The sequence below is a fragment of the Mustelus asterias genome, chromosome 15 (genome assembly GCF_964213995.1).
Source record: "Mustelus asterias chromosome 15, sMusAst1.hap1.1, whole genome shotgun sequence".
NCBI lineage: Eukaryota > Metazoa > Chordata > Chondrichthyes > Carcharhiniformes > Triakidae > Mustelus > Mustelus asterias.
In genome coordinates, this window is record NC_135815.1 from 59,660,512 (window position 1) to 59,676,747 (window position 16,236).

Here is a 16,236-nt window from a genome sequence, read left to right on the forward strand (position 1 = left end):
GCTCCACCATTAAATAAGATCATGGCTGATCGGACATTCCTTACGTTCATTTTCCTGCCCTTTCCCTGTAACCCTTGATTTTCTTACTGATCAAAAGTCTGCCCTCACAGCTCTCTGTGGCAAGGAGTTACAAACATAGGAACATCGGAATTAGGAGCAGAAGTAGGCAAGTTCAGCCCTTCGAGTCTGCTTCGCCATTCAGTCAGAACATGAATGATCTCTCCTGGTCTCAAATCCACCTCCCTACCTGTTCCCCGTATCCTCCTTTCCCTCTTTTAAAATTAGAAATATGTCTCTCTCCCTCTTGAAACCATTTAACGATTCAGACTCCACCGCGCTATGGGGCAGTGAGCTCCACAAATTCACCAGCCTCTGCGAGAAGTAGTACCTCCTCATCTCAGTTTTAAATCTACCGCCTCGTAACCTATACCTGTGACCTTTTGTTCTAGATTGCCCCATAAGAGGAAACATTTACTTTATCAATCCCTTTTAAAATTTTATAAAGTTCGATCAGATCCCCTCTCGTCCTTCTAAACTCCAGCAAATAGAAGCCCAAACTGTTTAATCTCTCCTCATACATCAACCCCTTCATCCCCGGAATCAATCTGGTGAACTTCCTCTGAACTGCTTCCAATGCCACCACATCCTTTCTCAAATAAGGAGACCAAAACTGGACACAATACTCTAGGTGTGGTCACACCAATACCCTTTACAATTGCAACAACAAACACAAAAGCCTCTGAGAGAAATTCCTCTTCATCTCAGACTTAAATTATTCTGAAACTAAGCTCTCTGGTCCGAGACTGTCCCATGAGGGGAAATATCATCTCAGCATTTACCCTGTCAAACCCCTTAAGAATCCTATATGTTTCAATGAGATCACCTCTCATTTTTTAAAATTCCAATGAGTAGAGCCACAACCTGTTTAATCGTCCCTCATAAGACAATCCCTCCATACCAGAGATCAAAAATTAAGGTAGATAGCAAGAATGGAAAATTTAACATCCCAGCCAAAACTCCATTTACTTTCTCACCTGAGAAAGGAGCAGCGCTCCGAAAGCTCGTGCTACTTTAACCTGGTGTTGTGAGACTTCTTACTGCGCCCATTCACTTTCAGCAGCACGAGGAAAATCCCAGCCATGACATGGGGAGAGGTTTTAGCCATAAACTTTTAATTTGAATTGCTTGGTTGTATAATTAGAATACTTTATGACTATGTTATCCGTTTTTTTAAATTTCAGCATTGTAAATAATACTCACAACTTTCTCATTATTTATAAATATGTTAATAATGCTAATGCCACATGTTTTGTCCCTTACACAAGGTGAAAACTCATTGACAGGAATGCTCTCATTCATCATTTCAATATTGCATTAATATTATACTCTAACAAACAAAACACATGCTTACCCTGAACCATGAACGATGAGACCAATGAAGAATATGATGAAGAGATGGTGAGTGAACCAAAACACCTCATAAAATGACTTCATAATAGCCTCTGTAGATGAAGTCACCATCAAAACGAAAGCCACAGTAATAATGATGCCAGTCACTCCTGCTGTGCTACTTAATAGCTCTTTCATTGTGTTCTAGAAGTATAGATAACATCACATAAATAAAGACAGAATCACCAGCTGTAAATAATTATTTTATCTATTTCAGAATCAAATCATGATGAACACCTCATGTGTAAATATGTATTTAAGATCCCATTTTCTGGATGTAACGATGGAAGTAAGGCGTTTTATAAACATAACTTAACAGTCTATAGATTCACACCATCAGTCTTGTGCTTACTTCAAGCTTAATTCAAAAAAAGAACCAAGGAGCAAATAAGTTATTGCCCTACATTTTAAATTAAAGGTTATATTTTATCATTAATGCTGCTTTAATTATGGAACATGTTAAACTTTGTACCACTTTAATTTCAATTTTGACTAAATATATCAGTGCAGACTTGATGGGCTGAATGGTCTCTTCTCCACTGTAGGGATTCTATGATTCTATGAAGTGCAATTTCCACACAGAAAGTGATTCCCTGTGTCTTTGCCACTTCACAAATAGGACCTTTGCTTCTAGTCGCCCTTTTGATATTGGGGAGAAAATACTGAAACATTAAGGTAGCTAGTAACTGCTAAAACAATGTGCTTTCTAGTATGCTTTTGTTTTACTTTGCTGAAGCTTAACAACTGATGATTTGCAGACATATTATTGAAATAGTTCAAAAGACATTCAATATCCTAAACAAAAGAATATAACAACTCTATTCATTAACTCATTATCTTCATTCCTCACTTTAATCAGCGGATAATCCAGTTTGTTAAGAAAACCAAGCACTAGCAACTTTAACTAAAACTAATAATACAAAACAGAAAATCATAACATTAATAAGTAATTTAAAATATTAAAAAAATTAGCTTTAACAATTGTGTGGATTTAAATGTTGCACAGAGAGCTTCAATTCTACAATCTGCATCTCATGAATAATACCTAATGCTCAGTAAATTGAAATGAAACATGTCAGTAACTTTAGTGAGTTTTAAAGTTGCAATGATTTGTAATTTCTCTTCTTTGTCACAATTGGATTAAAAGACAACGTACCGTATTGTATGTTCTGATGGGGTTGAGGTAGCTTTCACTGGTATTCTTCCCAATGCTGGAAAGTCTGATCAGTAAGTCTTTGGCAGCAGGTGAATAACTCGTGTGGTATCGCTCAATATTGAACAAATGTGCAATTACATGGATCACTACATGTTAACAAACAAATATTTTATTTTCTACATTAGTGTTAGTTTTACTTAATGAAATGAACATTGACAATGACTTGCAAATAGAGGATCTTGGGGGCATGCTGGGAGGCAGGAGGTCTAGCAAAATGCAATGGGAAGATGGCAGATAACATGTCTGTTGTCTTCCTGCCGCCATGGCATCTTACCAGCAGCAGGAAGGCTTGCAGAAGGGCTGCCTAATTGAGCCACTTAGAGTCAGAGAGGTTCACAGCATGGAAACAGGCCCTTCAGCCCAACTTGTCCATGCTGTCCTTTTTTTTAAACCCCTAAGCTAATCCCAAATGCCCGCATTTGGCCCATATCCCTCTATACCCATCTTACCCATGTAACTGTCTAAATGCTTTTTAAAAGACAAAATTGTACCCGCCTCTACTACTACCTCTGGCAGCTTGTTCCAGACACTCACCACCCTCTGTATGAAAAAATTGCCCCTCTGGACACCTTTGTATCTCTCCCCTCTCACCTTAAACCTAGCCCTCTAGTTTTAGACTCCCCTACCTTTGGGAAAAGATATTGACTATCTAGCTGATCTGTGCCCCTCATTTTATAGACCTCTATAGAATCACCCCTCAGCCTTCCACGCTCCAAAGAAAAAAGTCCCAGCCTATCCAGCCTATCCTTAAAATTCAAATCATCAAGTCCCGGTAGCATCCTAGTAAATCTTTTCTGCACTCTTTCTAGTTTAATAATATCCTTTCCATAATAGGGTGACCAGAACTGTACACAGTTCTCCAAATTGGACCAAATTGGCCACTTAAGTGGCCAATTCAGGATAGCTTCCCACCTCCACTACCATTTTAACATCATTTGGGGGCCCAACACCTTATGGGAGATCATAAGGTAAACCTTGGCAGTCTCCTTGCAGATTCCTGGGGCACCCTCTTTTTTAGCCAATCCTTGGAGCTTGGAGGCTCCCCAGGCAGCAAGGAGTGCAATATCGGCAATGGTTCTGCCTGCTTTCAGTGACCACTTTGCCAGAGACTGCCTGGCCCTAGCACTGGAAAGAATACAGAAATAGAAATTAGGTGAATCTAGTAACGGCTTGGAATGATTACCGCTATGGCAAAGGTTGGTGGAATTGCGGGTAGTGAAGAGGATTGTTAGAAGATACAGCAAGATAGAGACTGGTTGGAGACTTGGGTGGAGAAATGGCAGATGGAGTTTAATCCGGACGAATGTGAGGTAATGCATTTTGGAAGGTCCAATGCATCTAGGAATTATACAGTGAATGGTAGAATCCTTAGGAGTATTGACAGGCTGAGAGATTTGGGCGTACATGTCCACCAATCACTGAAAGTGGCAACGCAGGTGGATAAGGTAGTTAAGAAGGCATACGGCATGCATGCCTTCATCGGTCGGGGCATTGAGTATAAAGTTGGCAGGTCAAGCTGCAGCTGTACAGGACCTTAGTTAGGCCTCATTTAGAATATTGTGTACAATTCTGGTCGCCACACTACCAGAAGGATGTGGATGCTTTAGAGAGGGTACAGAAGAGGTTTACCAGGATGTTGCCTGGTCTGGAGGGTATGAGCTATGAGGAGAGGTTGGATAAACTCGGTTTGTTCTCACTGGAATGACGGAGGTTGAGGGGTCCTGATAGAGCTTTACAAGATAATGAGTGGCATGGACAGAGTGGATAGTAAGATGCTCTTTCCTAGGGTAGAAAAGTCAAGTACCAGGGAACATAGGTTTCAGGTGCGTGGAGAGAAGTTTATAGAGGACATGTGCGAGGCAAGTGTTTTACACATAGGGTGGCGAATGTCTGGAATGCGCTACCCGGGGAGGTGGTGGGAGCAGGTATGATAGAGGCATTTAAGGGGCATCTAGCCAAATACATGAATAGGATGGCAATGGAAGGATATGGACTCCGTAAGTGCAAACGGATTTAGTTTAGCAGGCATCATGATTGGTGCAGGCTTGGAGAGCCGAAAGGCTTGTTCCTCTGCTGTACTGTTCCTTGTTCTTTATTCTGCCAATCTTCACAGTCAAAGAACAGCCACTTAAGTGATGTATCAGGTATGTACATAACATAAAACCTTTGCATGAGTCAGCACTTTCAAAAGAGGGGAAAATTGGAGAAAATGAATAAATAAACTGAACCTGCAACATTCCCAAATCTTATCCCACACCCCGTGAAACCCAGCAGCTGAAGAGATGTGAGAACAAATGGATTCAACAGATGAAATCATTCTCAACACTGCTTGTGAGTCAGGTGAAACATGAGTGTGATGATGGGTTCAGAGATGTTCAAAATCATGAGGGGGCTGGAAAGAGTAGATGGGGAGAAAGTGTTCCCACTCATGAAAGAATTGAGAATGAGAAGACAAAGATTTAAAGTAATAGGTAAAAGATGCAAAAGTGACCTGGTTTATTCCTTCTAATTTGTATGTTTGTATGTATGAAAAGCTCTTTCATAAGGTTAAGGACTGGAATGCACTACCTGAAAGTGTGGTGGAGGCAGGTTCAATTGTAGGATTCAAAAGGGAATTAGACAGTTATCTAAAAATGAAGAAAGTGCAGGGTTACAGGGAGAAGGGGGAGAATAGCACTGTGAGTTGTTCATTCAAAGAGCCAGCGCAAATGCCGGCCGAATGATCTCCTACACTGTTAACAATTCTGTGATATTGGGAGGTTTGAACACATCGGGTGGGTAACAAGAGGCACATTGGAGAGGTTGGTGGGGAATTGGAGACGTAAGAGGGGGTGAAGACAGAAAGAATGTGTTGGAGACACATTGGGTGGCTGGTGTTATAAGAGGACTAGAGTCACATCAGAAGTAAAGAAGATGTTGGTGTTTTTGTCACAGTGGAGTTAGAGGTTAAGTGCAGGCATGTGTCTGTGGTATTGGGGAGTGGAGGTCCTATCAATTGCTCACAAACTCTGACCATGGAGATATTAACAGATTTGTTTTGATGTATCTTTGGCCCTTCTGATGTCTCTGATTCCCTGATGATTTTCCAGCCATGTCAGTGTGTCATCAGCCACCCTCTCAAAGTATCTCTAGTGCCCTGATATCTTCAACCACCATCCCCCCTCCCCCCACCCTGTGTCTGCAACCACCTGCTGAACCCTATGATATGTCTCCCTCCCCTCCAAAGTTACTCCAGGTCCCTTGATGTGTCTCCAATCCCGCTGAAGTGTCTCCAACCTCCCATGATGGATTTCCAAACCTCAATGTATCTACTGCCCTTTAGTGTGTCTCTGGCTGCTCTAAAGTGTCTCTGGTTTCTCTGATATCTTTGGCTGTTCTGTTTGATTCAAGGCTCCCAACCAATGTCTCCCTCATCTCCACTTGCCAGCTATGGCCTGGGACCGAAGGCCTTCCCATCCCCTCACTGGAGCTGGAAAACAAAGTCTAAAAGCTTAAAGCACATTCTGTTGTTAAGTTTGGCAAGTCCTTCTTATTTCCAGGTTTCTTGGTTGCTACATGCTCTCCTCACTTCCCACTCCATGGCCACTTCTGTACAGGGCCATTGAATCTGTTTGTAATATATATAAATGATTTGAAGGAAAATGTAACTGGTTTGATTAGTAAGTTTGCAGATGACACAAAGGTTGGTGGAATTGCGGATAGCGATGAAAACCGTCAGAGGATACAGCAGGATTTAAATCGGCTGGAGACTTGGGTGGAGAGATGGCAGATGGAGTTTAATCCGGACAAATGTGAGGTCATGCATTTTGGAAGGTCTAATACAGATGGGAAATATACAGTAAATGGCAGAACCCTTAAGAGTATTGATAGGCAGAGGGATCTGGGTGCACAGGACACTGAAAGTGGCAATGCAGGTGGAGAAGGTAGTCAAGAAAGCATACTTGCCTTCATTGGTCAGGGCATTGAGTTTAAGAATTGGCAAGTCATGTTGCAGCTTTGTAGAACCTTAGTTAGGCCACACTTGGAATATAGTGTTCAATTCTGGTTACCATACTACCAAAAGGATGCGGAGGCTTCGGAGAGTGTACAGAAAAGATTTACTAGGATGTTACTTGGTATGGAGGGCATTAGCTATGAGGAGAGTTTAGAGAAACTTGATTTGTTCTCACTGAAACGGCGGAGGTTGAGGGGCGACCTGATAGAAGTCTACAAGATTATGAGGGGCATGGACACAGTGGATAGTCAGAAGCTTTTTCCCAGGGTGGAAGAGTCAATTACTCGGGGGCATCGGTTTAAGGTGGGAGGGGCAAGGTTTAAAGGAGATGTACAAGGCAAGTTTTTTATATAGAGGGTGGTGGATGCCTGGAACTTGCTGCCGGGGGAGGTAGTGGAAGCAGATACGATAGTTACTTTTAAGAGACGTCTGGACAAATACATGAATAGATGGGAATAGAGAGATATGGTCCCCGGAATGATAGGCGGTTTTAGTTCAGACGGGCAGCATGGTTGATGCAGGCTTGGAGAGCCGGAGGGTCTGTTCCTGTGCTGTAATTTTCTTCGTTCTTGTTCTTTGAGTCAATGCCATTGTTATTTTTATAACATATAATTGACTAGATTGATAAACATATGTCAGCTATTGCATCAAGAAATAAATAGTTCCCTATTAGAACAATTTGATGTGAAGAGACGAGTTATGAAAGTGTGGGGAAAGATAGATAGAGATAAATAGATAAATGCAATTAGACAAATCCTTGTGGAAGGAAGTTTAAGAAAACAAAGGAATCAATATGGGAAAATCTTTATAATGTATGTTTTAACAATTATTTTTAATAATTAAAATTCAAACTTTACACACAACTTAATGATTGGGGGATTTACCAGCAAATATCTCACCTGTGTGTAGGAGTATCATGTAGGCAACCATCTGATGAAATCTGATGTTTTTATCCAGTTGCCTTCTGATATTGCTTCGGCAACACTGATTAAAAAAATCAACACTTGATAGATTAAATGATTCATTTGGTGGAATATATTCTTACACTTATTACACAAAGGAGAAAGCTAAATGATTGTCAGTCAGTTTATGGTTGAAGTGAGATCATTAATCAAGTGATGGAAGTTCAGTCTGTGCTGCCAGACCTGCTGAGTTTTCCCAGCACTTTCTGTTTTGATTTTACAAATCCATGCTGGCTTTCTCTGATCAGCTTTGAATTTTCAGGGTGTTCATTCATCCTTAGCTATAGACTCTAATATTTTCCTGACAACAGATCTATAATTGTCTATAAACCTGTCCATAATTTCCTGGTTTTCCTTTCTCATCTTTATTAAATAGTGAAGTGATGTGCACAATTTTACAATCTATGGGAATGGTTCCTGAATCAGTCTTCTTACCTACCTCTATTTCTGCCTCATCTCTTCAAAGTCTGCCTGACTGTGTAGTACTCCAGGGAAGTACTTTATTGTTTTCTTGTCTAAGTGTCAAGATGTCTATGTTTGACACTTTCCCATGACATCATGCTGGCGGGGCAGGCTCTGAGTGAACCCCCTGCCCCGCCAACAACCTCGACTTTCAAGAGATCAGGGTGCACTTTTTAAAGCATGCCCCTATCTAGAAAAATTAAAACAAGTAAAAGATTCTACTTCCAAGGACATGGGAACACAATGAGCCCCGACCCCCAGGGAATCCTGGGGCAGTGCCAGGGGCAGTGCAAGAGGGAAGTGCCAGGCAGCAGTGATCAGGCACTGTACATACCTGTGTGCCGCTGGCACATTCTCTTCACCAGGTCCCCAGGTCAAAAGCTGTTGCAATTCCCACCGACGTTGGCAGGGGGAGGGGGAATACTAATGTGGGAGGATAATAGAGTGGGGAAACCCGCTAATGATATTAAAATGTATGGCAATGGGGTTCCTGACCTTTCATAGCGTAAAAGTCATTTGGGGATGCCCATTGGGATTCTCTACCCCACCACCATTCTGCCACCAGGTGTAATCTTATCAATGTCCTATAGCTGTAGCAAGACTTTCCTAGTTTTATATTCTATTCCTTTTGCAATAAAGGGCAACATTGATTTGCCTCCAGAATTCATTGCTGTACTGGCATGTTGACTTTTTGTGATTTATAAACAAGGACATCCAGATTCCTCTGTATCACAGTCTCCCTTCACTTAAATTATATTCCGTTTTCTATTCTTCCTGCCAATGTGAAAATCTGATATTTTCTCACATTATACTCCATCTGCTGATTTTTCCCCACTCACTTAACCTTTCTGTATTCCTTTGCAGATTCACAACTTGCTTTCTTGCCTATCTTTGTATTATCAGAAAATTTGGCTACAATACAGTTTGTCCCTTCTTCCAGGCCATGAATATAAATTGTAAATAGTTAAGGCTGCAGCATTGATTACTGTGGCACTCCACTAGTTATGATTTGCTAACGTGATAATGGCTCATTTATCCTGAATCTCTGGCCTGTTTACAGCCCCCTGTTGGCTGTATTTGAAGGTGGAGTGCTTGTAAATTAAAGAGGATGGGTGGCCTTTCCATTGCCTTCCCGTCCACCCCACCCTGTCTCTTACATTATAGTGGGCAGGAAGGCATTAGGGTGCCAATCCACCTTTATCCCTATTGAGGCTCTTAGGTGGTAAATTAACAGCGCTATTATAGGTGCAGCTGGGAAAGGTGAAAGCAAAGCAGGTAGCTTGGTGGCTTTTAATGTGCAGGCAGGCTCCTGTCCAACAGTCAGGATGCCTCTTTTGGACAGTCTCCTATAGCATTGAAGGCAACCTTCTCTCAAGATCATATTTTTTTAATTATCCTCTCCTCTGGCCTTTCAAACCTGGCTCCTCACCTTGCTGGGGACTACCCGTGAAGTCCATCCAAAATCCCAGACTGATGTCCAGCTGACGCCAGTCTTCTTCCTTGGGGACTGCCTGTATTCCCGACAATGGCCACAACTCGATCCTAGCACTGCTGGGATTACAGACCAATCAGATTGGCTGGCAGCTGTCTGGGGCTGGAGTTCCACCCCAACTGAGATCTAAGTGACACTGTGAAGCGATTAAGGTTGCTCCCAGCGTAATATCACTGCAGGACAGCCGGTTTTTCTCCCACCAGTGACTTCTTCACTTTTTCCCTTTAGTATTTCTTATCTCCAATCTAACAGATTCTACACTGTGATTCTCTGAACCGAAATAATTTCTTGCTACTGTAGTGATCTCATCCTTTATTAACAGAGCTACCCCGTCTCCTTTTCCCTGTTTCTTGTTCTTCTGACATGTCAAATACTCAGGAATATTCATATTCCAGCAGTATTCATTTCACAATCATGTCTCTGCATAATAGCTATATCATTCTCGTTTATTTCTATTTGTGCTATCAATTCATTTTTCTTTTTATGAATGCTGAGCCTTTAATTTAAAAAAAAATCATTTTTCCCACTCTGTCCTTTTGTGTTGTGCACTCTTATGTTTGTCCCCTCTTGTCACACACTGTTTGCCATTGCCTGTATTGTCACTGCAATACTGCCATGTCTTTCGTCTTCAGTTTTTCAGATCTCCTCTTATGTGAACCCTATCCCTCAAAATTTAGTTTAAACCCCTCTCTACAGCCCTATTTATTCAGTTTGTCAATCTGATCCCACTGATCCCAGCACAGTTCACATGAAGGCAGTCCCAATGATACAACTCCCTCTTTCCCCAGTTCTGGTGGCCCATGAATCAAAGTCCATTTGTCCTTCATCAGTCTTTGAGCCACGCATTCTACTCTCTGATCTTCTTTTCCCAATGCCAATTTGCTTCATGGTAGTAATCCAGACATTATTAACTTTGTGGTTCTGCTCTTTAATTTAGCCCCTCGCTGATCATACTACCTTAGCTGAACCTCTCTGCTAGTCCTGCCTATGTCCCTGGAACCACATGGATTATGAAACATGGATCCTTCCCCTCCCATTACAGTTTCCTCTCCAGACCCAAGGAGATGTCCTTAACTGTGGCATTGGTCTGGCAACACAGCCTTTGGCACTACTCTTGCTACAGAGAACAGTATCTATTTCCGTAACTATACAGCCCCCTACTACAATTACATACCTATTTATTTTCCCCAATTGAATGGCAACCTGCACCATGGTACCACATCAGTTTGCTCATCCTTCCTGCAGTCCCTGCTCTCATCCTCACAAGCTTCGGGAACCTTGAATCTGTTGGAAAATTGCAAGGGCTAAGGATCCTCCATTGCTACCTTTTGGTTCCCCACACCTACCTTACTTGCAGTCACAGTGCCTTGTCCCTGACTAAGGACCAAATCTGAAGCGCCCAGGCTAAAAAATCTGACTGTCTCCTGGAATAAAGTGTCCAGGTATTTATTTCCTTGATGCTCGAACTCCATCTCATCAACTCTGAGCCGAAGATCATGAAATTGCAGACACATACACCAGAACACTACCACCTCGCCTGCCATGGAATTGGAGCGGGCGAGGATCCGACAACAGGAATCTCCATTCAGCGTGGGTGGGAATTTTCGGTCTCACTTGAGCGAGGCCGTAAAATCACACCCATACTGTGGCTGTGGTTGGTGCAGATCACACTGTGGTCCACGTGCTATAGCTGCAACACCACCTCAAATCACTGTTACATGCTAATTGATGTGAGGATCTGTATACTCTACATACACCTGGTGAATGCTTCCTGTATACATGTTAATGCCCTCGTCCGATTGACCTCTGGTGCAGTTGGTTCCAGAAATATGTGCTTGTGCTGCAAGTGCCATTTGAAAGCAAAAACAACACTTAGAACACCAAAAGAAAACACTACTTTGGTGCTGAATTTCATGGCCTATGTCTTTAGTAGGCATTGCATCCAGGAACAATCAATGTTTCTCTTTAGAGTTTACCAAGCTGGCTATACTATTCAGATCTGCCTGGTTAAAGCATTTGAAGATTTTGAGGTGATAAATTTCATCATTATAGGGAAGGATTGTGGTCAACAGTTGCTGTCTACTTATATTGAAGTTGGGGAGGGGGGGATTTTATGGCCCCATCATGCAGGTATATTTGAGGGTGGTGGGAGGAGCACATGTAAAATAGGACAGATGGCTAGTCCACCACTTTCGTGCCCAACCCCAAGCTGTCCCCTATAATACACTGGGAAGGTAAGCCATCAACCAGCCTGCCACCCTGAAGACTATTGAGATCCTTAATGGGCTAATAAATGGCCAGTTAAGAGCCTGTTTCTGTCCCCACCACAATAGTATGGCAGGGGAAGGCAGAATAAAGGAGGACAGCTTGATGCCTCACCCCCTCAGGCATAAAGTTAGGAAGGTGGAGGGGTTGTACTTCCTGTGGATGGTGCCCTGTGCCCATCGGTGTACTGCCTTCTCAAGATGTTACATCTTCTTTGTGACTCCCCTCCAGTCTCTGTAACCTGACTACTACTCTGCCCAGGGATCCTGATTCCTCCTCAACCAAGAACCCCAGACTTACCTCTAAGTCAGGTTGCCATTGATCTTCTCCGTGAGACTACAGGTAATCCCATCAACAGCCACTCCTGAGTTCAGGTGCTCCTGGGACAGCTGTTAGTCAATTGGACTTGCAGGAAGCTCTCAAGAGCGGGACTTCCTTTTCCACAATTATCTCTATATGGTCATCACCAATGTGTTATTGTTACGGGCAGTGCCGGATTTAGACTTGGTGAGGCCCTAAGCTATATAAAGCTTGGAGGCCCCTTGTTAAGAAGTTACACCAAAAGGTCTCACAAAGGTGCGTACCAAAACAGGACCTTGGGTCGCCACATTTGCATCACTTCCACATTTGCAACGCTCACATTTGCATCACTTCCAGTGTTTTCCTCAGCTGAGATTCCAGACTCTGTTGTCTCAGTAGCAGAGGCACTAGGCTGTGGTTGTTTTGGACTTTGCTGATCACCTTGCGTTTGTGGATCCTTATCTGTTTCTGGAATAAAGTAACTGTCAACATTTGGTAATTTTTTGAGTTGCTCTTCAAGCTGGTGCTTTCTTTTTCTTTTCTGGTATCCGCTCTTAAATGTTCTCTTCATTGTAAACCTTCTGAAATGTGAGGCCCTAAGCTGTAGCTTGTTTAGCTTATGCCTAAATCCGGCACTGGTTACGGGGCAGTCTTTTTTAATGTCAGTCATCTAGCGACCAACTTTTCTACCGAGGGGATGAGTAGAGGGAACAATACGCCACCTGTAACATTCAGCCCTAGGTTTATCAAAATCTAAGACTGAATAAATTTATGAAAGTTTGAAGCAATCTAATATCATCACTGTTAGCTTGACTTACTTATTTCTCAAGGCTGAAGGATGTTTATTCAAGCACTGCCCCAGCTATTTGAACACATAATCCAAGAAGATACATCTGAGGGAGTATTGTTGGAAGAGATCTCTTTTAGAAGAAATGTTAAATCAAAACTTTGCTTGTTCAGATACAAGATCACAAGAAAACACAATAGATGGGTACAGAAGGAGACCTTATGGCCTGTTGAGCCTGCTGTCCTGTTCAGTATAATCATGGCTAATTGTGGAGTTCAAATCCACTTTCCTGCCTGCTCCCCATACTTCTTGATTCCTTAAGAGACCAAACATTTGTCTATCCAGCCTTAACTAAAGTCAACAATAGAGCATCCACAACCCTCTGGGATAGAGAATTCTAAAAGAATTAGATATAAATGATCACTCATCAATAAAAGCAGCAGGGCATTCCTGGGCTCCTGGTCGGCATTTATCCCTTAACTAAAGAACATAAAGTAAAGTAAAAGTAAAGTTTATTTATTAGTTACAAGTAGGCTTACATTAACACTGCAAGTAAATTACTGTGAAATTTCCCTACAGCATGAAGATAATTTTGACTTTGGGTGAATAATGGCCATGTTTCCCTACGTGAAACATTTACACCACTTTCAATGTAATTCAACTGTTTTACAACATAAAATATATTATATAAATGCAGCAACTTTCTTCTTTTTCTGTCATAATACAAAAACTCTTGCTAACTTATAAATTCCATCTTACACTCTGACTGATTTACTTTAGGGCTTTAACATTTCTATCATTACTGTAAAACCTAAATCTCAATTTAACATAACATTTTCTAACCTTTCTGTCATGCGGAATATCATTTATATATGTACCAAGTGGTGTAAACATTAAGGTACCTTGGAAGAAATAATACATACACTGCACGATCCTCTCAAAAATGAAATCAGATTCCGACTCATGGGCAGCAGGATTAGGAGACAGTTTAAGTTGAGACACATCGCAGATGCTCTTGACCAAGCCAGTGCTGACTAATAGGAAAAATCAGACACACGTCTCTAGTTTACAAGAGCAGATTAATGGTGTAAAAATATGCGTAAGTAACAATAATAAAGCACTTACTCCAAGCAGTGCACGAGTATAAATATATGCTTCCTCTTGCTCATATCGGAAGAAAGTATGGCCAAAAAGAAAAGTATTGATTCCCAACCACAACAACTGTAACATAAAAAGCTTTTATTTCACAAACTAGACATCAAATCGTTTATTGTGGGGTCGCAATATTTAGAATGAAAAAAATACTTCAAAATCCATAATGCATAACATTTCAAATGTTTTAAAAGTGTCAATGTTAAGAATAAGCTTCAAATTAAACTAAATAAACTGATACAAATTAAAAACTTGTGCGTCTAATACGCAACATGATGTGAGACCTGTAACTTTCAATTTACAATAATTTATCTAGATATCTCAACAAATGCAGTTAATTCTTTTTCTTTGTAAACTACAAAAAATATATTTTCCTAAACAGGCCTGTAAAAATAGTTAATTAACATTAAAAGTTGTGCACGATAATTAAAGCTTATTACTTGTAATAGCAGGCTTAAACACTGAAGGACATAACACTCACTTTGTACTAAGAAAACATTTGACAAATGAACAATTGAAATATAAGACTTACTAATATGATGAGCTTGGGAGCATCATTCACAAACCAGTTTGCCATTGAACTGTTACTTTAATCTGTTTTCTGCTCCTTTACAACTGGTGTTCTGTTTTCTACCAACCGAGCCCCGTCAGTTGTTGCTGAGGTGTAGCATCACTGGGAATGTACTCTGGGAATTGTAGTTCAGTCTTTGACTATCTAGTATTCAAAAACTTGTTAAGCTGTAGTTCTAAAATTTCCAATAATCCCATGAGGTTGACAGTTTAAAAAAGAACATGTCTGGGGACTGGGTCCCAGTGAGTTAGCTGATCTATATTTTTCTCGTGAAAGGAAAGAATCTTCCATAAAATGAGATTGAATAGTCAACATAGTTCCGCTTGGGTGCAGCAAAACTGTTAAATATCATTTAGACAGCACACATGAATGGATGGCATTTGAATACATTGGTATAATTTTCTTAAGAGAGCTGAAGGCTAAATAAGCATTCATGGACAGCCCATTCACAGTAGACAAGGCATGTTGGGTAAACTGTGCTACTCTTCTTGAGCTGATATTCTTACCTTAAGTTAGAAGGTTATTGATCTGAGCCCATCAACAACAACAGCTTATATTTATATAGCACCTGCAATTTAATAAAACATTCCAAGATACATTACAGCAGCATTATAAAGCAAAATTTCATATTGCATTGTATGAGGCTATATTAGAGTAGACAGCCAGTTTTAGGGCTGGGGAAAATTACAGAGATAGGGAAGAGGCGAGGTCATGGAGAGAGTTGAAAACAAGGATGAGAATTTGAAAATGGAGGTATTGCTTGGCTGTGGACCAATGTAGGTCATCTAGCACAGGGATGATGGGTGAATGGATTTGGTGCAAGTAAAGACATGAGCTGTAGTTTTTTGAATGGCCTTCGGGCATGGATTATATTCTAAGCCAGTGCCGTGAAGACCCCCCAGGTTTGCCGCAAAAAAAGATTCAAAATGATTCATAATTCATGTAATTAATTCATGTAATTAAACTAAAACTAACCAGCATTTCAAACTCTGTGGTTGCATCTCCAAGACTCCGTGAATCTTGGGCCTCCCACTCATTTGCAAGCTGGGAAAGAGCCACACGTGAGTGGTTTAGATGTTTTATGTTGGTCAGGCTCATGACCAACAGGACTTGGAGCTGAAGGCAAATGCCTCCTGCACTTGCACAAAGAGTGAAAACTCAAAAAAGGCACTAAAAACCAGGGAGAAGTGAGACAGACAGCGAGAGGTAAAAGAAAAGGACAGGGAGAAGTTAAAAACGAAGTTCCCAGTGAGGAAGGAAGACAGAGAATATAGGAGGTCTGCCTCAATTTTTTTTACAGTATAGAGGTGTGGCATGACATATAAAAGATTGGGAACCACTGTTCTAGGCTGATACTCCAGTTTAGTACTGAGACAGTGATGCACTTTTGTAAGCTGGTTTGTTAACAAAGTACATCATAACAAAACCTTGTTGCTGCAACATTGATCGTTAAATGCAAGTTAAAATTAATGCCTTTTGTTCCAATGTTATAAGTGTGCAGCCCTCTCCAGCAGGCATATGGAGGTCAATGCAGGGGGAGCAGGAATGGACGGCACGGTGGCACAGTGGTTAGCACTGCTGCCTCA

At 41.3% G+C, this 16,236-nt stretch overlaps 1 protein-coding gene across 1 annotated transcript in view; it reads right to left on the minus strand.

Moving 5' to 3' along the window:
* Positions 1-14,157, minus strand: part of LOC144504730 (NADPH oxidase 3-like) — a 60,584-nt gene extending 46,427 nt beyond the window's left edge. Inside the window, exons 1-5 of the mRNA XM_078230476.1 lie at positions 14,053-14,157; positions 13,851-13,961; positions 7,559-7,643; positions 2,606-2,751; positions 1,412-1,593 (exon numbers count right to left, since the gene is read on the minus strand). Of these exons, the coding sequence (XP_078086602.1) occupies positions 1,412-1,593; positions 2,606-2,751; positions 7,559-7,643; positions 13,851-13,961; positions 14,053-14,157 (629 nt within the window). The remainder of the gene's footprint in view (positions 1-1,411; positions 1,594-2,605; positions 2,752-7,558; positions 7,644-13,850; positions 13,962-14,052) is intronic.
* Positions 14,158-16,236: the final 2,079 nt, after the last annotated feature.